Source organism: Hylobates moloch, unplaced genomic scaffold (assembly GCF_009828535.3).
Source record: "Hylobates moloch isolate HMO894 unplaced genomic scaffold, HMol_V3 SCAFFOLD_3, whole genome shotgun sequence".
NCBI lineage: Eukaryota > Metazoa > Chordata > Mammalia > Primates > Hylobatidae > Hylobates > Hylobates moloch.
The window spans coordinates 39973453-39995278 of NW_026652278.1; the positions used below are offsets into that span (position 1 = coordinate 39973453).

The following is a 21826-nucleotide window of genomic DNA, read 5'->3' on the forward strand; positions in this document are numbered from 1 at the left end:
CCAGTTCAATTCAACAAATATTTAATTAGCACTTGTGACTTCCAAGGCACCGTTTTGGGTACTGAGGAGGAGCAAAAATGAATAGCTGCTAATGCCAGCGAGAGACAAGACATGAACCAAGCAACTAGACTGGAAAGAGTGGGGCGTCATGATGCAGAAAAGGCAAAGCACAGGAAGAACCTAGTGGCGCTTAAAATAATCCAACTTTTCCTGCCTTTTTTCTTCTTCTTTTTAAGATTCTATTTTGGATCCCTTTTCGCATGTGCCAGGTCGCTTGTCGGCAGAGAATCCTCAACCCTGAGAAATCTCTCCTCCCTATTCTTTCTTTCCTCACAAATTAGATGAGCTCTTCTGCCATCAGCACTGCTTTTCGAATGGTATCTATTGTGTGGGTGGCGAAACGATGGAAAGATATTTTTGTTCTAATTATGAGAACTGTTTTACTGGGGGAAGGAGGGAGAGGCTGATCTGAAGCGCTGATGAGATGCTCTGCGAGGATCCTCTGAGGAGGCGTTACTAAGGTTACTAGAGAGAGGAAGGCAGGTGATAGGCAAGGTAAAACAAAATATATTTTCAAATGAGAGGCGTGGGCTAAGCAGCAAACAGTGCCAGCGGTACTAGATGCCGGATTCCCTAGAGGGGAAAGGAAGGAGACCCAGAGAAAAACTGGGAGCCGCGACTTGGCGGAAGCTGGAATCCTCTTCGTCCCTTCCCGGGCCGTTTCTCTCGCTGCCCTTGTTTCCCGGAGCTGTTCTGGCTGTAGCACAAGATCGGCGCACTCGGGGGACGGTGCCATTTAGATGTAACACGTAGCCGTGTCGGACCGGAAGTGGTGCCCAGTCGGGACCCGTAGGGAGAGGCGGGTTGCGGGCGACGGCGGCGGCGGCGGCGGCTGTGGTTGTGGCGAGGCTGCGCGGCCGGGCGCACGGGACCTGTCCTGCAGCGGCTCTCTCAGGCCGTGGGTCGTCGCTGCAGCTGCCGGGAAAGAAGGAAACGACGCCTCCGGGGGCGAACTTGGCACACAGGGAGGAAGAGAAAGGGTGTGTGAGGAGGGCTGTGGGTATATTTGGCGTCAGGGAGAAGGACCTCAAAACTTGTTTTTCATATAGTACTAGTTGATCGTCGGTTTTGTTTTGTTTTCTTTTTTGGATGACAGATTCTGGAGACACCTGGCATCTCCGTTTTTGAGTTTCTCCCCGCTCTTGTCAGTTGATCCGTAGCCTGAAGTGAGAGCTTTTTAGTTCAACCAGTGAGTTAAGATAGGTATGGGTTGGATGGAGCGGCCAGCGAATAAAGAAATGGGAGAGTGGAAGCAAGAGTAGGAAGTGGTGTCCTGGGGCGAGGGACAAGATGATGATGATGATGATAGTTAACATTTACTGGGTTTCACTATACAAGACACCGTTAAAACCCTTTAGATGAGGCAACTCTTTTAATCTCCATTCGTATGAGGTCAGCCATCTTACTAGCCTCTTTTTATAAATGAGGACACTGAGGCTTGGAGAGGTTAAGGAACAGGCCCAAAGGAAGACAAATGAAAAGTGCAGAGCCAAGCAGTGAATTCTAGTAGGCTGAACCTAGAATATATCTCTAAACTCCACACTACAGCTGGCCCCCATCAAGATGTAAAGAACGTAAGGACATAGGACAAAGAGTGAGAGGACAATATAGCTTGAACAGATGTGATAAGACAGCTGGAGTTGACCTAAAAAAGGGTGTAAAATCCAGGTGTGTAAGGCAATAACATGTAAGGGAGGGTAGAGTTGGAACTGTGGCTTTCAAACCTTCATCTCCAACCTTAACTAGCATCTTCCTGTCTAGGATTTTAGTGGGACAGAGAAGAGAGGTATATACCCACACACCAAAGTTTGAAAATGGGATTACAGACTTCAAAGGTTATTTAAAGATTTAAACAACTTAAAGATTATTTCATGTAGCTACCTTATTTAATAGATGAAGTCCAGGGAGATGAAATGACTCATTCAAGGTAGCCAGGACTAGAAACGTCGTTTATCCTAGATCCAGTGCAATGAAGTTTAGGGAGTTCTTTCCTCTTTTTCCAGCTGCACTTGCTGTCGTCATATTAGTTTTAATAATTTGATATTTAACCTGGACTGTTCCTTCCAGCCATGTAAATTAGTTATTTATGACATCAAATAGTCCATCCATCCGTCTTAGTGTGTGTTCCAAATTCAGTGTAAAGCTGGAACTAGGAGCTTCTTCCAATACAATTGAGTGGCAACTGAGGTCTAACAGCATTTCTGAGAATTTCAGTTCTAAAATGAAGTCCCAGCATTTTGGGATGCTGAGGTGGACGGATTGCTCAAGACCAGGAGTTTGAGACCAGCTTGGGCAACATGGCGAAACCCCTTATCTACAAAAAAAAATTTTTTTAAGTTTGCCAGGTGTGATGGTGCACTCCTGTAGTCTCAGCTACTTGGAGAGGCTGAGGTGGGAGGATTGATTGAGCCCAGGAGGTTGAGGATGTTGTGAGCCATCGTGGCGCCACAGCTCTCCAGCCTGGGCACTAGAGCGAGACTCTAAAAATAACTAGATAAATAAAATGAAACAAGAGAAAGCTGACTAATCCAAAGGGCAAGTTGGTTTACCTTAAAGAAACTCAAAAGAAAATGGAAATCTCTACATATGTTGAAAAAGGAAAGTTTTCATCAATTGATGATGTACTATTCACAAATACTGTAATTCTCCTGGAATATAGTAAATCATATTCCAGAGAGGAAATTTGGAGTAATTGAAATTGTGGGCACAAGAATCAAGTAGAGCAGATTAGCCACTTACTAGATTTGTAAATAGATTTACCTAACTTTGATTACTTCATTCCTAAATGAAGATAACTTTCTAACTTGCAGAATAAGAAGTGTTTGTAAAGTACTTAACACAATGTCTGGAACAAAGTTGGTGATAAACACGCAGTGATTGTTACTACTCTGAATCAAAAGTGAAGCATTGCTAAACCTTGTAAGCAGTCACTGCAGCTTCTAGGCCTGGTTTTCAGTGAAAAGATCAAAGAGTAGCCTTCTTTGTTCACCTAATGATAATTAAGGGTGAAAAATGTTGATGCATTTCCTGAAAGGTATGTCTCTTATTTAAAAGCGAATGAAAGTTTTAGATGACTAGATGCCCTGTGAACAGGAATCTGCCCACAGTGATCCTTTAAAACTATTGTGGCTGTTTAAGATAACTTATTTTGAATTACCTGTTTCCTGGACAATTGGCAACATAGATTCTAAATAGCTGACTTTGTACTCCTTTACAGATGCATGGTCATGGAGGCTACGATTCTGATTTTAGTGATGATGAACACTGTGGAGAATCCAGCAAAAGGAAAAAAAGGTAAGTAATTTTTTTTATTGATCTGTTTTTCACATCCTTTCTAGATTATTATGAAGTATAAATAAATAAGAGTGAAATTTTTAAATTGTGTTTACATGTGAAGACAATTGCTCTAGCGAATGAATTTTTGTTCATTAAGCTAACACATTGATTAAAAATTGGAGAACAATTGTGGGGAAAAATAAAATATTAATTCTGCAAAGGGGTTTATTGAAAGGGAAAGAAGAGTTTCAGATTTCTGGAATCTTTTCAGAAATCAGTGAAACCTTTTCATTACATATATTTTTCATTCAACTGTCAAGGACTGTTTATTTGCAAATGTTGTAGCTCAGAAGGGGCTTGAATGGTGGTCTCTTGCCATTACTTGCCTTCAAAGCGAAGTTAATATGGAGGATGAAAGTATAATGCAGCACAGTTCTTATGGATACATGAATGAGCAGACTAAGAGGTCACGGGAAGAAACTCAAGGAAGGTTTTATTGAATTGCAAGAGACAAAAACTCTTAGCACATAAAGCCTGTGCATTATAAGCAGGATACGTCTTGGTGGAGCTGCTGTGCGTAGGAGCATCGTTCTTAGCTTTCAGTGCATAGAAACTCAGTTTTATACGTTGACTCAGGAGTGGTTGACTGATGTATACTAACCAAACTTACACACCAGGCTGTTGACTGATTTTTGCTAAGCAAACGTACAGAAATTGACTTATTATTTCACACTGAGAGCAATATATTAGGCATACTAACAGGGTCTGAACATTTTTATAGGATACTCAGTCTCTGCGATAAAGGATAGTACTAATTGTAATAAATTACATTTTTGATGCTTTACATTTTCTAGATTTTTCACTCAAAAATACTACTTTGTAAGAATAGAATTTGAGCAAATCTAGTTGGATACTCTGCTCCAGGATTATATTCATCGCTAGAACTAGGGCTGACAGTCTATGGCAGGGTGTCCAATCTTTTGGCTTTCCTGGGCCACACTGGAAGAAGAATTGTCTTGGGCCACGTGCTACAGTGGAGCGCACACAATTGTGAATCTGTTGGTTCACACTGTTGTCCTGAAGCCCTGCTGGGCCTGCATAAAATACACTAATGATAGCCGATGAGGTTAAAAAAAATGTGAAAAAGTGTCTTAATGTTTTAAGAAAGTTTACAAATTTGTGTTGGGCCACATTCAAAGCCATCCTGGGCCACATGAGGCCCATGGGTTGGACGAGCTGGATCTGTGGTTTGTGTTCTCTATAATCAGCCTTGCTTTTTGTGTATTATTAATTACCAAAAACTTCCTTATCACTATGTTACAGATAGAGAAATGAAGAAACAGAGATAACTAATTGAATCTTATTAAGATTAAGGTAGTAATTGACAGAATTAGGATTTGAATCAGGAACCTAGGTGATATGACACTAGAGTCCATGCTTTTGTTAGTTTCATCTTCCCCGTGTTATAGGTATTAAGTAATGTTAAGGTATTAATTAAGCTATTTAAGGAAATGTAAAATATCTCATTAAAGATCAGTGAGTCTTCTTAAAGTTAAGACTTACATTCTTTAAAGTATATTCCAATTATGAAAATATGAAGAATTAGAAAGTAACCTTTGAAAAAAATGAACTCTTATTTTCTTCTTAATATACCAGGACAGTTGAAGATGACTTACTGCTCCAAAAACCATTTCAGAAAGAAAAACATGGAAAGGTGGCCCATAAACAAGTTGCAGCAGAATTGCTGGATAGGTATGGTATTTCAGTGGCACTTCTATTTCTTGGTTTAAGTTGCTTCATCAACTACGGTCTAGGGGATTTGATTATGTTAATTTGAATATAAACATTTTGAATTTTCTGAAAAAAATTTGTTTTGACAGGGAAGAAGCAAGAAATAGAAGGTTTCATCTCATAGCTATGGATGCTGTATCCTTTTTTTATTTCCAGATTTTTATAACTAGTAGAATATTTTTAAATCTTTTTTGTTTTATAAAATCTTGTGAAGTCAAATAGGCTTTTTTATTTTTAAAGATAAGTAGTGATGTAGGATTTTGCCATTTATACTTTTGGGTACAATTCTCTTTTACTAATATATAGGAAAGATTTAGAGACAAAAATAATAAAACATATTACTAGTACTCTATAAATAGGTTTATAAAGTACATGAATCTGCAAATATATTTTCCAAATTGTTTTTTCAAGCTTTCAACAGTTCCTTTTCCTATACTTATCTTTAGTCTCATTTTAATTTATTCTCTTCCTACCTGGTTCTTTGCTATTTAAGGTCTCTATAAAACTTGGATTTAAAATTAGGTCTATCCAGCCTGTCCCTGGATCTAAGGAAAAAATAAAAATAAAATGAGGCCTGCCTGTGGACTGTCCTCAGGCCTGCTATGGCTTTAATTTTTAGGCATGACTTAAAGCTATCTTTAAGATAAACCCTGCTTCCTGGTTATAGCCATTTGTCAACTCAGTTTTTTAATAAGACTGACTGATGACACTAACTGCTACACTGGCCATCCATACTGCTGTTGAGAATATTGGAGAATTTAAGAGATACCAAGCAAGAACTGAAGTATTTTTGGGTATTTATTGCTGTGATCAGAATTGGGAGAAGGAGACAGTGTCAATTTGATAACGCCCCCTACCTGTAATCATCTGTTTCACTGTGCTGTTCCAATATTTTTCTTTTAAGTTATAGAAGTACCATTGTGTCACTAATTGATTTATTCTTCTTATCTCCTAACCCAATAGCTAGCTTTTCCATGGATCTCATTTTCCATTTGTTCCTTTAGCATTTAAACATTTGCTCTGCCTTCTCTGATACCTACTGCATTGGGGGCACCTAGTTATAGCCTGGTGAGAGTGAAAGTATGGGCACTCTTTCTTCTGGCATAGGTGGAGTTGGAGCCACAGTTTTTTTTGTTTGTTTGTTTGTTTTTTGTTTTGTGTGTGAGGATTTATTTTATTTTTTTCTTTATTTTGTTTTATTACTTTAAATTCTGGGATACATGTGCAGAATGTGCAGGATTGTTACATAGGGTATATGTGTGCCATGGTGGTTTGCTGCACTTATCAACCCGTCACCCTCACCCTTCCCCGCCCACTGGCTCCAGTGTGTGTTATTCCCCTCCCTGTGTCCATGTGTTCTCATTGTTCAGCTCCCATTTATGGGTGACAACATGTGGTGTTTGGTTTTCTGTTCCTGTGTTAGTTTGCTGAGGATGGTGGCTTCCAGCTTCATCCATGTCCCTGCAAAGGACATGATCTCATTCCTTTTTGTGGTTGCATAGTATTCCATGGTGTATATGTACCACATTTTCTTTATCTGGTCTATCATTGATGGACATTTGGATTGGTTCCATGTCTTTGCTATTGTGAATAGTGCTGCAGTAAACATACATGTGCATGTATCTTTATAATAGAATGATTTATATTCATTTTGGTATATACCCAGTAATGGGATTGCTGGATCAGATGTTATTTCTGATTCTAGATCCTTGAGGAATTGCCACATTGTCTTCCATAATGGTTGAACTGTTTTACATTCCCACCAACAGTGTAAAAGCGTTCGTATTTCTCCACAGCCTTGCTAGCATCTGTTTTTCCTGACTTTTTAACAATTGCGATTCTGACTGGGAGCCACAGTTTTCTCTGGATTGTTTGACAAGAGTAGAGTAGTCATTGTCTCAAAGTTGTCTTGCTAGGCTGACTCTTGGTCATTTGGTTAGAGAGAACAGGCTTTTGTTGACGCTTTTTTAGTCCATGCCTGTTGGTGTTTCCAGGTTGTCACCTTCTTTACCTCCAATTCTAGAATATATGAGAAAAAAAGAAAACCTAGGGAACTCGCTATCATGTCATACCATAGGTCTTCAGGAGGTCCCTAGCGGGGTGCCTTCTTTCCTCCACCTTTTAGAGTCTTTTTATGTTTGATATATAATGTACAAGGATTTTAGTTGTTGTTAGTTTGAGGAATAGGGAGAAGTACATCTTTCCCTACTCCATCTTCCCGGAAGCAAAAGTTCCACCCACCACCTGTTCTTGTACATAAAATTATATTGGAATACAGCCATGCTTCATTTATGTGTTGTCTTTGGCTGCTTTCTTGCTAAAATGGCAGAACTGAGCATTTGCAACAGAGACCATATGGCTTGCAAAGCCTGAAATATTTGCCATCTGGCCCTTTGCAGAAAATGTTTGCTGACCCCAGCTCTAATAGGTTACATGACTTGCCATGGTCATGTGACCAGTTAGTGGTAGATCAAGAGCTAGAATCCAGATCTCCAGATATTTGGTTTTTCTGTCTCTCTCTTTTTTTTTTCCTGAAATATTAACTGGTTTGTTACAATATGGAAATACCATATTCTGATTAAATTGTCTATTAGTACACATTATGATCAGTTAAATCACTATATATATTTAATGTAATAGTCAGAGAGTATTGTAGAAGGCGAGGTTAGCTATTATGTGCATGTTTGGCTCTAGAGAGAGTGCTGTTGAGCTTTTTAAAACAAAAAATAAAATGCTCATATATTTTGTTACACTGCTTTGAAAGTAAACATGGCATTTTATTCTTTGAATTTAAAAGACTATAAAAATTGATTTTTTATATTTGCTTTTTTTGAAAGTTTAATGTTGGGATTTAATATTATAAAAGTTGCATTTTCTATTTAGAGGCTTTATCGTTACTAAAATAGATAAATTATATTTTATGATAATGAAAGATAAATTCTACTCTACTTTTAGAAACTATAATTTTTAAATTTTTCATATTGTGATTATTAGAATGAGTGGTGGTAGGAGGCTATATGCAGTTCAGCAATAGAATAAGAAGCTCTCTTTCTCCCCAGATGGAGATATATTTTTATCACAAGAGTAGTATATGCTTGAAAAATATTCAAAAGAAAGCCTGTACTTTACAATCTTTACTTTCAACAATTTAATATATACCGTTCTAGATTTTATGAATGTATAAGCATGTATAGTATGTGAATATTTTTAAAAAGCTAAATAGACTCATATTATGCTTTTTTTTACCCCAATCAGCAATATATTATGACACCAAACAGCTCCTAAAAGAATAATATCCTTAATTTTTTGCATTTCAGTATCAAAGACATACAAAGTTCGTAAATGACTATATTTTATACTATGGTGGCAAAAAAGAAGACTTCAAACGTTTGGGGTAAGTATCAGGAAGTTTACATAGAAGGGAATGTGGGTTATGGAAAACTTTAAAGACCTACAGCTACTGTGCCTTATGATTCTGTCATTCTTCCCTGCTTTCTATTCCAGTTTGCCTTTTTTTTTTTTAAGATGGAGTCTCACTCTGTCGCCCAGGCTGGAGAACAGTGGCTTGATCTCGGCTTACTGCAACCTGTGCCTCCGTGGTTCAAGCGATTCCCGAGTAGTTCAAGCTACTCAGGCTCCCGAGTAGCTGGGATTACAGGCTCCTGCCACCATGCCTGGCTAATTTTTGTATTTTTAGTAGAGACGGGGTTTCACCATCTTGGTCAGGCTGGTCTTGAACTCGTGACCTTGTGATCCACCCGCCTTGGCCTACCAAAGTGCTGGGATTACAGGCGTGAGCCACTGCACCTGGCCCCAGTTTCTTTTTCATATTATAAGGTAGAGATACCATCCACAGCTCCTGAGTAGCTCTTCATGAATCTCATTTTTTTGGACAGGCCTCAGATAGACTCTTTACCTGCTGAGCTGGGCACAACCCTGGTGATAAAAGGATATGTGAAGAATACTCATGTGTCTTCTTGGCAAGGATCTTTGAAATAAGGACATTTTTATACCTTGATGTTTGGGATTGCTTTTTAAAAGATAGGTAAACAAGAAATCTCACTCTAGCATTTCTTGCACATCAAAGTCCTTCCCATGTTTAAGGCTCTTCTATCGGAACTTGTTTTTTGTTTTGTTTTGTTTTTGTTTTTTTAAATTTTTATTTTTATTTCAATAGTTTTTGAGGTACAGGTGGTTTTCGGTTGCCTGCATAAGTTCTTTAGTGGTGATTTCTGAGATTTTAGTGCACCCATCACCCGAGCACTGTATGCTATACCTAAAATGTAGTCTTTTATCCCTCACCTCTCTCCTGGCCTTCCCCCGCATTGAGTCCCTAAAGTCCATTATATCAGTCTTTTGCCTTTGCATCCTCATAGCTTAGTTCCCACATATAAATGAGAACATATGATATTTGATTTTCCATTCCTGAGTTACTTCACTTAGAATAATGGCCTCCAGCTCCATCCAAGTTGCTGTAAAAGACATCATTTCATTCCTTTCTATGGCTGAGTAGTATTCCATGGTATATATATATATATACACACACACACCACATTTTCTTTGTCCACTCATTGGTTGATGGGCACTTTGGTCGGTTCCATAGCTTTGCAATTGGGAATTGTGCTGCTATAGTGTGTGTGGGTCTTAGAACTTCTTAGTTTTATGTGAGGTTTTTTTTTTTCCCTCTAACAATTTTCTGAGTTGGTAGGGCTCTGAGAAACTTTAGTACCACCTCATTTACCCCCAATTTATCTCCCCTATCAATTTATCCTGTATCTCTGTATCTCCCAACAATCACTTTTCTTTCCTTTTTTTTTTTTTTTACCCCCAGACTGTTAGTATTTTATTTTGAAAGGTCAATCCCTTTGGCTTTCTTCCTCCTTTACTCAGTCTTCTACCTAGGAAACTGTAGTAAAATGAGATAGGGAAAACTTTTCATATTTTTTAAAATTAAATCTTAGCAGAGTGGTTGGTTAGATTCTGAAACTTATTTTCATTCACTTTATTCATTTAGTGTTTAGTCAGGTTTCTCATTCTAGCTTTGGTAACTTAGCACCATTTGTATAATTGAAACCAATGCTACAGACAAATTCCTTGTCCATTTAACTTGCTTCTGTAGTAGTATTTTTTATAAGTACCTTTTGAAAATATTGAAATATTTTTATAAATATATGAACAAATATATACTCACCAAAAAACTATCTTCATGTATTATATTTTTATAAAATTTTCCAAAACTCACAGAGCTATTTAACCTAAATTTGACTACTTTTGTTTTTGTATTAAATTGAAAAGTTCTGTTTTCCAGGGAAAATGACAAGACAGACTTGGATGTTATACGAGAAAATCATAGATTCCTGTGGAATGAGGAGGACGAAATGGACATGACTTGGTAATTAGCCATCAGAGGCATAATGCATCAAATGCTTTAGTCCTGTTTCTCCTGTTTTCCGAGTGGTTTTTTAGTCAAGGTGTTCAGCCCCTTCATAGAACAGTTCTGAATCAAGGACATAAAATCATGCCTAGGATTATTTGGTTCTTTTGGTAATTTTTGGCAGTTTTAACTGACTTCTCATTGTTTGACTTAGTCTTCAAAAAAATAACATTCTTTTTTACAGTATTGTGTGTTATCTTGTAATATGTTATATGCTGCTGTTTTGGAAAAAAGTCATACCTGAAAATATTTTTTTAAATCCAAACATTACAAAGGGTAAACAGTGAAGAGTGATTCTCCTTCTTATTTGTGACTGTCAGTTCTCCAATTTCCCTCCCTGAGTGAACCACTTTTAATAGTTAATATCCAGATATTCCATGCACATGTAAGTAATAGTTCTCTTAAAACATTAATATTTATGTAGTATGTATTCTTTGACATCACTTGAAAGTAGCAAACCATGGTTGAGTTTCTAAATGTATAATATTTATATTTTCATGGGTCTAGGGAGAAGAGACTTGCTAAGAAATACTACGATAAATTATTCAAGGAATACTGCATAGCAGATCTCAGTAAATATAAAGAAAATAAGGTATGCTTTCCACATATTTACGGAAAGAGGTTCTTATTCAAGTAAAATATTAAGTTTTATTATACTGTCATGCCCCACATTATTCTCTTGAAGATGGTAATTCTAGACTCAGTTGTCCTGCATTTATGATGTGTCATTTGGACCATTTAACCTCTGCAGCTGTGGAGTTTACAAAAGGCCTATGGAAATTTATGAAGGACAAGGATGCTTTTTTTTGTTTGTGAGCTGAGGCATGAAAAGTCTAAAATTAAACACAAGTGGGTATTGGATCCTGTTTCATCCTGACTCTAGTCTAGAGCCTCTAGTAATTGTAATGAATGACTTAACTCTACAGAATAATGTCTTATTTCACAGATGATGTTTGAAATTGATAGATTTTAAAAATTGATTACCATTTATAGAGATCCAGATGCACATCTTCTATTACATAAATGTCTATTCTAGTAAAATTAACATTTCAATCAGTGCTAATTAGTAATGGCAGATTTCCTTTCCCAGTTTACATCTTACTTTAGTTAATTTTATTTTTGTTTGGGCATGATGGCTCATGCCTGTAATCTCAGCACTTTGGGAGGCTGAGGCAGGAAGATTGCTTGAGGCCAGGAGTTCAAGACCAGCCTGGGCAATATAGTGAGACTTTGTCTCCACAAAAACTAAAAAAAATTAGCCGGGTGCAGTGGTGCATGCCTATAGTTCTAGCTACTTGGGAGGTTGAGATGAGAGGGTTGCTTGAGTCCAGGAGTTTGAGGCTGCAGTGAGCTATGATCGTGCCACTGCATTTCGGTGTGGGTGACAGTAAGACTCTAAAAAATAAAAAGTTATTTTTATTTCTATCTCAAACATCAAATTATAGCTGGAAAAGGTGACCCAGGAGCAGATCTCAGTTAAAAATGTGAGAGGAGGGAATGTTGCATAAATATGTGTCATAGATACTGTATATTTGTATTAAGAAAAAAACCTATTTAAAAAGCTATCTTATATTTATCTATCATGAAGATTTATTTGTCATTTAAATCATTTGATCTCATTAGAACCAGGGTTGATTTAATAATTTTTTCAGTAGTGCCTTTAATATGTGTGTTGCTTCACAGTTTCTTATAGAAAATAGTAATAATGTTCATTTTGTATACCCTACTTATAAACCCATGCACTTAATATATCCCCAAAACTTCTGTTTCTTATGGACTCTGGTTCACAGCTGTCTTCTCTGTACCACATCTGGTTCAAAAAGTACTACAGTAATTGGAGTTACTTAAAGTTACTATATTGTAAATCAGGTGTGAAAATTATGTCTTTTTAGGAGCATGTAACAAAGGAGATTTTTCAGCCCTGGCTTATTCATGGATTGTTCTGAAGTTGTTGCTTTTTTTTCTTTTTTTCATTTATTTTTCCCCACCTCATAATACCATCATAATTCTTCAGTATTTTGTTGTTGTTGTTCAGTATCTATTGAAACTTGACTAGGTACTGTGGATTAATACATGGTGACTACTCTTCAGAAAAAGCTAGTCTAGTTGAGGGGAGAAAATATACATAAATAAAAATTAAATATTTGAGTTCTCAATTTTTAAAAAAAGGATACCACTAGAAATCGCACTTTAAAGAGAATAATCTTGAAAAAATGTGTATTTTCCTGCTAGAACATGATGAGTGATTATAAATGAGAGTAAATGCAGCAAGAAATCAGATATGACTCACAGATTCTGACCATGGATGCTGAGAAAAATACAGAATTTGGAGGGGGATTTTTTTTGTGGGGGGAAGATAATGAGTTTGGTTTTGGCATACCATGTTTGAGGTGTTGGAGAAAGAGTAATGCCTTTGGTTCCCTCACTAGGATGCATTTTCTCTTTATTTATACAAAGACAGAGTATTATTCACTTAATTAAAACCAGCTCCTAATATATATAGTAGATACTTTTAGAGCATTTTTAGTGAATTTCCACCTTTGCCTCTTACTCCTATTCCTTTCTTTATTGCATTTCCCCTTTTTAGTTGGATCAATGTATCAGTTAGGATTAGGTCCAGCTGCAAGGACAGAGAAGACTCCCTGAAAAAAAACCACTGGCTTAAATGAGCTGGAAAGTTTATTTTTCTTACACATAAAAGTTCAAGTCGATGGTCATAAAGTCAGAATCCTTCTTGTTTACTGCTTGTGTACGTGACCTCATTGTGATGAGTGCAGAGTGAGAAGAAAAGGAGGCTCAGCACCAAATCCTGAATAACTTCAGCTTTAATCCAAACTAGGACATTTATGTCGGGAAAGAATATACAGTCTTTAACTAGTAGGATATAATGTAATTTGTTTTGTTACATTTATTATTTCCTCATAAGATTATAATCTTCTTGGTGACACACTATTTTAATAATCACTTTTTATCCTCAGTGGAATGCCAAGCCCAATAGGTAGTTGCTTAATAAGTTATCTGTTGAATAGATTAATGAATGAAGAAGAAAGTTTGGAAACTATTGCTGTTACACTTGGCTGTGCTTCAGTAGACATCCTAACATATGTTGGATGGCAAGCAATCTCCACATACATATATAGGCTGAAAAATAGAATTAAATAGAGTTATCCTGAAATTTTATTTTTTCCCCTAGATTTGGAAGATTTTATTTTTGTTGAGTTTTAATCAGAGTATTTTGAAATATTTTGAGCCTTTATTTGCATTTAAAATACAAAATTGCCAAATTCAAGTAATAGATTGATGATTTTTTTTAAAAAAATTGAAATTGCCAGGCATGGTGGCTCTTGCCTGTAATCCCAGTACTTTGGGAGGCTGAGGTGGGAGGATAGCTTGAGGGTAGGAGTTCAAAACCAGCCTAGGCAGTATAGTGAGACCTTGTCTCTATAAAAAATAAAATTAGCCAGGCAGGGTAGCACATGCCTGTAGTCCTAGCTATTCGGAAGGCTGAAAAAAAAAAAAAAAAAAAAAAAAACCCACAACAAACTGAAGTTAGCAAGGCATTGAACACTTTATCTGAATCCTCTGTCTTACTATAACAATCCAGTGAACTTAAGGTTGTTACTATTTCCATTTTTATACATGAAGAGGAAGTAGAGAAATTAAGTAACTTTCCCAAGGTTAAGACCTAATGAGTGACAAGAGCTTCTTGAGTTGGGTACAGGTATGCATGTTTCTAGACTGGAGTGGTTTTTTGTTTGTTTGTTGTTGTTTTTGTTGTTGTTGTAGTTTTTGTTTGTTTTGAGACAGGATCTTGTTCAGTTGCCCAGGGTGGATGGAATGCATGGCATTGATCATGGCTCACTGCAGCTTCCACCTCCCAGGTTCAAGTAATCTTCCCGAGTGTATTTTTTGTTTGCTTTTAATTTTTAGAGCATTTTTAGGTTTACAACAAAATTGAGCAGAAAGCACAGAGTTCCCATATACCCCCTGCCCTCATACATGCATAGCATCCCCTACTGTCAGCATCCCACACCAGAGTGGTACATTTGTTACAATCAGTGAACCTACATTGATACATCATTATCATTTGAAGTCCATAGCTTACATTAGGGTTCACTCTTGCTATTGTACATTCTACTGCTTTGACAAATGTGTAATGACGTGTGTCTACCATTATAGTATCATAGAGAATATTTGCACTGCCCTAAAAATCGTCCTACCCTCCTTCCTAATCCCTGGCAACTACTGATCTTTCTACTTCCTCCATAGTTTTGCCTTTTCTGGAATATCATATAGTTGAAATCATATATATGTAGTCTTTTCAGATTGGGTTTTTTCACTTTGTAATATGTACTTAAGTTTCTCCATGTCTTCATGGTTTGATATTTCTTCTTATCACTGAATAATATTAATTGTCTGGATGTACCACAGTTGTTTATTTATCCATTCACTTAATGAAGAACATCTTGGTTGCTTCCAAGTTTCAGCAATTAGAAATAAAGTTGCTGTAAACATCTATATTTAGGTTTTCATGTAGACATTAGTTTTCAGCTCATTTGAGTAAATACCAAGAATCATGATTGTTGGAGTATACTAGTTACTATTCTAAGTGTTTCATATGTATTATCTCATTTAAACCTCTTTAAACCTCTGTGAGTACCAAGGAAGTAGGTACTCATATTTCTACTTTACATATATGAGGAAGCTGAGGCAAAAAGAGATTAAATAATTTGCCCAGTACTATACAGCTGTTAAGTGGTAGAACTAAAACGCAAATGTAAATAATCTGACTCCAAAGGCTGTACTTTTTTGTACTAGAATATGCTACCTCTTTACTCTACCATAACCTCTTTTTTTCTTGTCAGTCTTACAGAACAAGATATATTATTTGTTAACTTAGGTATCTTGTGGCCTGGCACCTATAACTTTTTTTTTTTTTTTGAGATGGAGTCTCGCTCTTTCACCCAGGCTGGAGTGCAGTGGCACGATCTCGGCTCACTGCAGGCTCCGGCCCCCGGGGTTCACGCCATTCTCTTGCCTCAGCCTCCTGCGTAGCTGGGACTACAGGCGCCCGCCACCTCGCCCGGCTAATTTTTTGTATTTTTAGTAGAGATGGGGTTTCACCATGTTAGCCAGGATGGTCTCGATCTCCTGACCTTGTGATCCACCCACCTCGGCCTCCCAAAGTGCTGGGATTACAGGCATGAGCCACCGCGCCCGGCCATAACTTTTAAGCTATCTTAAAGTAGATTGTTCTTATCAGATAAATTGGTAATTGTTCAATATATTTTCTTTATTTTATTATTATTATTATTATTATACTTTAGGTTTTAGGGTACACGTGCACAATGTGCAGGTTTGTTACATATGTATCCATGTGCCATGTTGATTTCCTGCACCCATTAACTCGTCATTTAGCATTAGGTATATCTCCTAATGCTGTCCCTCCCCTCTCCCCCAACCCCACAACAGTCCCCGGAGTGTGATGTTCCCCTTCCTGTGTCCACGAATTCTCATTGTTCAATTCCCACCTATGAGTGAGAACATGCGGTGTTTGGTTTTTTGTCCTTGCGATAGTTTACTGAGAATGATGTTTTCCAGTTTCATCCATGTCCCTACAAAGGACATGGACTCATCATTTTTTATGGCTGCATAGTATTCCATGGTGTATATGTGCCACATTTTCTTAATCCAGTCTATCGTCCTTACACCTTATACAAAAATTAATTCAAGATGGATTAAAGACTTAAATGTTAGACCTAAAACCATTAAAATCCTACAAGAAAACCTAGGCAATACCATTCAGGACATAGGCGTGGGCAAGGACTTCATGTCTAAAACACCAAAAGCAATGGCAACGGAAGCCAAAATTGACAAATGGGATCTAATTAAACTAAAGAGCTTCTGCACAGCAAAAGAAACTACCATCAGAGTGAACAGGCAACCTACAGAATGGGAGAAAATTTTTGCAACCTACTCATCTGACAAAGGGCCAATATCCAGAATCTACAATGAACTCAAACAAATTTACAAGAAAAAAACAAACAACCCCATCAAAAAGTGGGCAAAGGACATGAACAGACACTTCTCAAAAGAAGACATTTATGCAGCCAAAAAACACATGAAGAAATGCTCATCATCACTGGCCATCAGAGAAATGCAAATCAAAACCACAGTGAGATACCATCTCACACCAGTTAGAATGGCCATCATTAAAAAGTCAGAAAACAACAGGTGCTGGAGAGGATGTGGAGAAATAGGAACACTTTTACACTGTTGGTGGGACTGTAAACTAGTTCAACCATTGTGGAAGTCAGTGTGGCGATTCCTCGGGGATCTAGAACTAGAAACACCATTTGACCCAGCCATCCCATTACTGGGTATATACCCAAAGGACTATAAATCATGCTGCTATAAAGACACATGCACACGTATGTTTATGGCGGCACTATTCACAATAGCAAAGAGTTGGAGTATATTTTCTTTAAATCCTATAAGAAGAGAAAAATCTCTCATGATGGGAATTACATTTATTTTTTAGGTTGGTGAATGTCATTGTTGGCTCCATGTTTAGATTTCTGTATAATTTAAATTTAATTTAAATTTACATTGGCATAAATGTAATTTTTTTATTATCAGTTTGGATTTAGGTGGCGAGTAGAAAAAGAAGTAATTTCAGGAAAAGGTAATTCTTTAAAATTTTTACTTTTTAATATGATAAACTTATTTTGTTAAGTTACTGAATTGGAGTCATTAAGATCATTCCTAACATACAAGAAATTATTATCTATAAAAGTAAAATTAGAGAAGATGTATTCATGATACATTATTAGCAAAGGTCAGAATATAATGCTTTAATGATTATTACCCTTTTGCCTTTAGAACATTCAGTTGAATGTTCTACATATTTCTAAGTATGTAGAAAATATTTTACAAATTAAAGATTTCATAGCAAGACAACTTTCAACAAAAAAGAAAGCTTTATTTTTTTCCTTTCTTTATTAATTTTTGGAATAATGAATTGGTATTACTGTTTTTCAGCCAAATCCACATTTTGAAAGTAGAAGTTAAATATCACTTTAAACCCAATAGAATTTTGGGGCAGGCTAATACTCATTTTTGGAAGTCCCTTATGTTGAGCCCAAATACTTAGTCTAATAGCAAAAGACCAGACATTTGGTAGGCAATCAGTAAATGCTTTTTCTATGCATTATTGTAAATCTATTCATAAAATTTTTCCTGGAAATTGTGTATCTCCATACTGTCTCTTGCTATAAAATTAGCTCCTTACTGAGTAATTGCATTTTAAGTGTTAAAGTACTGAAAACTATATAGTAGCACTAAGGAAATAATTTTAAACTTACTTTAAAAAATCTTTTAAATGGAAAGATTACATTTTTAAATGATTAAATATTTTTGCTATCATTGTGGCTTATATATATCTTCTATAAATTGGGTATGTTAGGTGTGAAATTGCATATGCCATAAAACAACATTAAGGAAAAAGAATACATTTAAAGCTATTTTAACTTTTCCTAGGGTTATATTTTAGTTTATGTTTTTATCTAAAATAATGAGAAATCCTGAAATGTCTGTCACAATTTTAAGATGTACTTTTATTGGATGAGATTTTCAGGTGAGTTTATAATGCTACCTTTTAAAAAAATTGATGGTTAGTCTCTAAATTCATATAACTGAATAAAGGACTAGTTAGGAAAGGGAAAGGAAGCTACTAATGTGATTTATGTAATTTCTTTTATAAAGTTACAATTTTATTGCTGTTTTAACAACAAAGCCTTACCTACTAAACATATAGATTTAATAAAATATTCATTTGGAATGAGTTTAAAAGGCACTCCAGCCTGGGCGACAGAGCGAGACTCTGTCTCGAAAAAAAAAAAAAAAAAGGCTGATTTAGAAATAAGTCTTTTTAGGATATAATTTTCTAAATTCATTTTGATAATTTCTTAATTTTTATGAAAAAGATTTGCTGGTTACAGATTTGCTGCTGTTAGTGCAAATTATTGTGATATAAATTAATAAAAGTTTGATCTTGTCTTTTTGCCAAAGTAAATTACTGTTGAGTCATTTCTCTTTTTTTCTCTCAGGTTATCAGTTAGTCTTTTTTTGGAGGTTTTAATATATTGTGGACATGGTAATGTGTGTGATGTTAATAATAGTGTCAAGTTATTCTAAAATTTAGAGTATCAGGTTTGACTACGTATTATGCTTCACCTCAAAGTGCTAGAATTTTTAAATGTGTTTTCAAGGCCATCTATGCTAGTATTTAAAATAAATGTCATTATGCTAATACTTAAAACTATTAACTATTATTACCATTAAATATTGAAAGGTTTCACCCAGCTATAAGTGCGTGTACTTTGGAAAGTGCGTTTTTTTCCTTTGGGGTATTTGTGAGTATGTTGTTTTTTTTGTTTGTTTTTTTGTTTTTTTTTTTTTTTCTTAAACCAACTTTCTGAGAAATATGTCCATTCTTTAATACTGTCTTCCCAAAGTGTAAGATTCCCTAATAGGGAGTCGCTAAAATGTCTATCTAAATACAGTCTATCAAGCAAGAATTCTGTGACTGATTTTTTTGGTAACAGTACTTTGATTTGATACTTGTATACAAGTTGGTTGAACATATTACTCTGTTCAGTTTTTAAAGGCTGACTATGGCTAATTTGTATATTTTAGAAGTACATTTTAGGGGTAATACTAGATCATATAGATAAATATTGTCACCAACTACCATAGCTAATACTCCTTTCCTTTCTGCAGGTCAGTTTTTCTGTGGGAATAAATATTGTGATAAAAAAGAAGGCTTGAAGAGTTGGGAAGTTAATTTTGGTTATATTGAGCATGGTGAGAAGAGAAATGCACTTGTTAAATTAAGTAAGTTGATTTTAGGGGGTATATGATTGATTCTTCCAAGTTTGTCTTTAATTTAAAAATATATAGACTTTAAAATTCAAATACAATTTTTAACATATCTTTCTGGAAGTGCTCTTTTTTCTTGGAGCTTCCCAAAGTCTCAGAGAACTTTTGAGCCTCAATTTTTTACATTTTTAGCATTACAGTGGTGTTTCAGTAAAAATAATTCTAATGTCAAATATAAACTGGTAATTTGTAGAGTGGGGCTCTGTCCCCATTAACTTGAGAATGCCACCACATTACATAGCTAAGAGGCACAGTATCAGAAAAGGCAGTGTAATCTCACAGTAGCTGATTACTCAGTGATATCATTGTAGCACAGATAAGAAATAAGTTCACTCTGTTTCACAGTATTAATAAAGAAAAACTTTAGGAAGGCATAATTGTTCTTGATCTCAGTCTTAAAACCATAGGGAATAAATACTCCAGAATACAGCAGTTTCCCTTAGGATGCGTCTTTTAGAGTCTGTCATTCTTTTATTTATTTTTTAAGTTAGTCTTCATGTGTCAGCTCTTCCTCTCCTTCATCATATTATTGCCTTTAGCCTTCTCTGGGTCCTAAGTAAATGTGCCTTCAGAGTTTTCTGCTCATACCTAATAAAAGTCAAGAATGTCCCCACATGCTACTTATGCACGTCAGTACAGACTGATTTCTGAGTTCCTTCTGGAAGTGCTCAAGAGGAAAAGTCAGCCAGTGTGAACTGAGATTAAGGCCAAAAAAAAAAAAAAAAAAAGAGACCACAATTATGGAACTATTTGAAAAGCTCCTTTGCATTCGAAAGTTCTTAGAGCACTTCAGAGGAAATGACTGTACCCACATTATTATTAGATATCTTTGATGTGAGACACATGTTAATGTGCCTGTGGAACACAGTTTGTTTTTGGAACAAATTGACAACACATTTTTCTAAAATAGTGTTAGAATATTTTCAATTCCTCAAGCAATCTAATATTTTTATTATATGTATGCATGTATATATTTGCATTTTTGAGGTGATGAAGGTCAGACTGTTTGCTTTAGATTGTTTGTTTCCCCTCTTATAGTAATGGAATATAAAGAAAGTGCGAATTTATGATATTAAAAGTAGATTAGCAGTGTGGTTATTCAAAATCTGCCATTCAGTGGTGTCTTTTCTTTTTAGGGTTATGCCAAGAATGTTCCATTAAATTAAATTTCCATCACAGGTAATGTCTTTTAAAATGCCATTCTTAATGTTTAGTAATCCAGGATATAGTCATTTACCTGCACAAGTATCTAAATGTAGACTTAGGTGGTTGATGGCTGAATTGGTTGATCGTGTAGAAAATCTGGCATTGTCTTATGGCTACATAAACGAGGGGTTTAGAAGTCCACCATGCCCTATTCTTGCCAAGCAGTTTTAAATGTAAAGGCCTATGTGGGGTGGTAGATGGATGTTAGAATTTTTAGTTTGGAGCCAATGTTCTGACACTTTAATATTAGAAATTATGTTGTAAAGCAGACTTCATAAAGCAGTACTTGTGTCTCATTTAGACAGTGTTTTAGCTGGAGTTTGCCATTCTTACAAAGGATTAGACACCTCTATACTCATTTTAAATGTTAAAATCAAGGACAGGCGTGGTGGCTCATGCCTGTAATCCTAGCACTTGGGGAGGCCAGGTTGGGTGGATCACTTGAGGTCAGAAGTTCGAGACCAGCCTGGCCAACATGGTAAAACCCCGTCTCTACTGAAAATACAGAAATTAACTGGGCGTGGTGGCAGGTGCCTGTAAATCCCAGCTACCGGGGAGGCTGAGGCAGGAGAATTGCTTGAACCTGGGAGGCAGAGGTTGCAGTGAGCCAAGATTGAGCCACTGCATTCCAGCCTAGCAACAGAGCAAAATTCTGTCTCAAAAAAAAAAAAAAAGTTAAAATCAGGCTTTTACTGAATGAGCTTTAATGTATCTGCCACAATGAATGTGTGGGAATACCAGTGTCCTGCAGTTACGGGGTTTGAAATCAGACCTCGGTTTTTAATCTCAGCTTCTCTGCTTACTAGGCTTCTTCTTGGGCAAACTGCTTAACCTCTGTAAGGCTTAATTTTATCACCTGTAAAAATGAGGCTACTCAGGCTATTGTGGGGAATAAATGAAAGTGCATGTAAAGTGCTTGCCACAGTACCTGGCATTAAAGATGTTCACACTGATTCTTCGCAACTTGCCTTTGTGATGGTCAGGTTTTATGCCCTGGATAACAGTCAAAAGTTCAGCTTTTGCAACTTTATAAAATGTATACATAAGCATATTAATTTTAAAATAGCTTTCTTTTTTTTCAAACAATCACATGGGTTGTCAAAAAATAACAGCTTTGCC

General features: G+C 36.2%; 1 protein-coding gene across 2 annotated transcripts in view; it reads left to right on the plus strand.

Annotated features, from left to right (window-relative positions):
- Positions 1–848: 848 nt before the first annotated feature.
- Positions 849–21826, plus strand: part of LOC116457379 (protein FRA10AC1) — a 35118-nt gene continuing 14140 nt past the window's right edge. Inside the window, exons 1-10 of one of the 2 annotated variants that reach the window (XM_032136552.2) lie at positions 849–1040; positions 3278–3354; positions 4993–5088; positions 5217–5262; positions 8445–8521; positions 10436–10519; positions 11069–11153; positions 17201–17246; positions 19343–19456; positions 20638–20680. In XM_032136552.2, coding sequence (XP_031992443.1) covers positions 3278–3354; positions 4993–5088; positions 5217–5262; positions 8445–8521; positions 10436–10519; positions 11069–11153; positions 17201–17246; positions 19343–19456; positions 20638–20680 — 668 coding nt within the window. In that variant the 5' untranslated portion in view covers positions 849–1040. The remainder of the gene's footprint in view (positions 1041–3277; positions 3355–4992; positions 5089–5216; positions 5263–8444; positions 8522–10435; positions 10520–11068; positions 11154–17200; positions 17247–19342; positions 19457–20637; positions 20681–21826) is intronic. The other variant, XM_058436202.1, reaches the window with a different exon arrangement.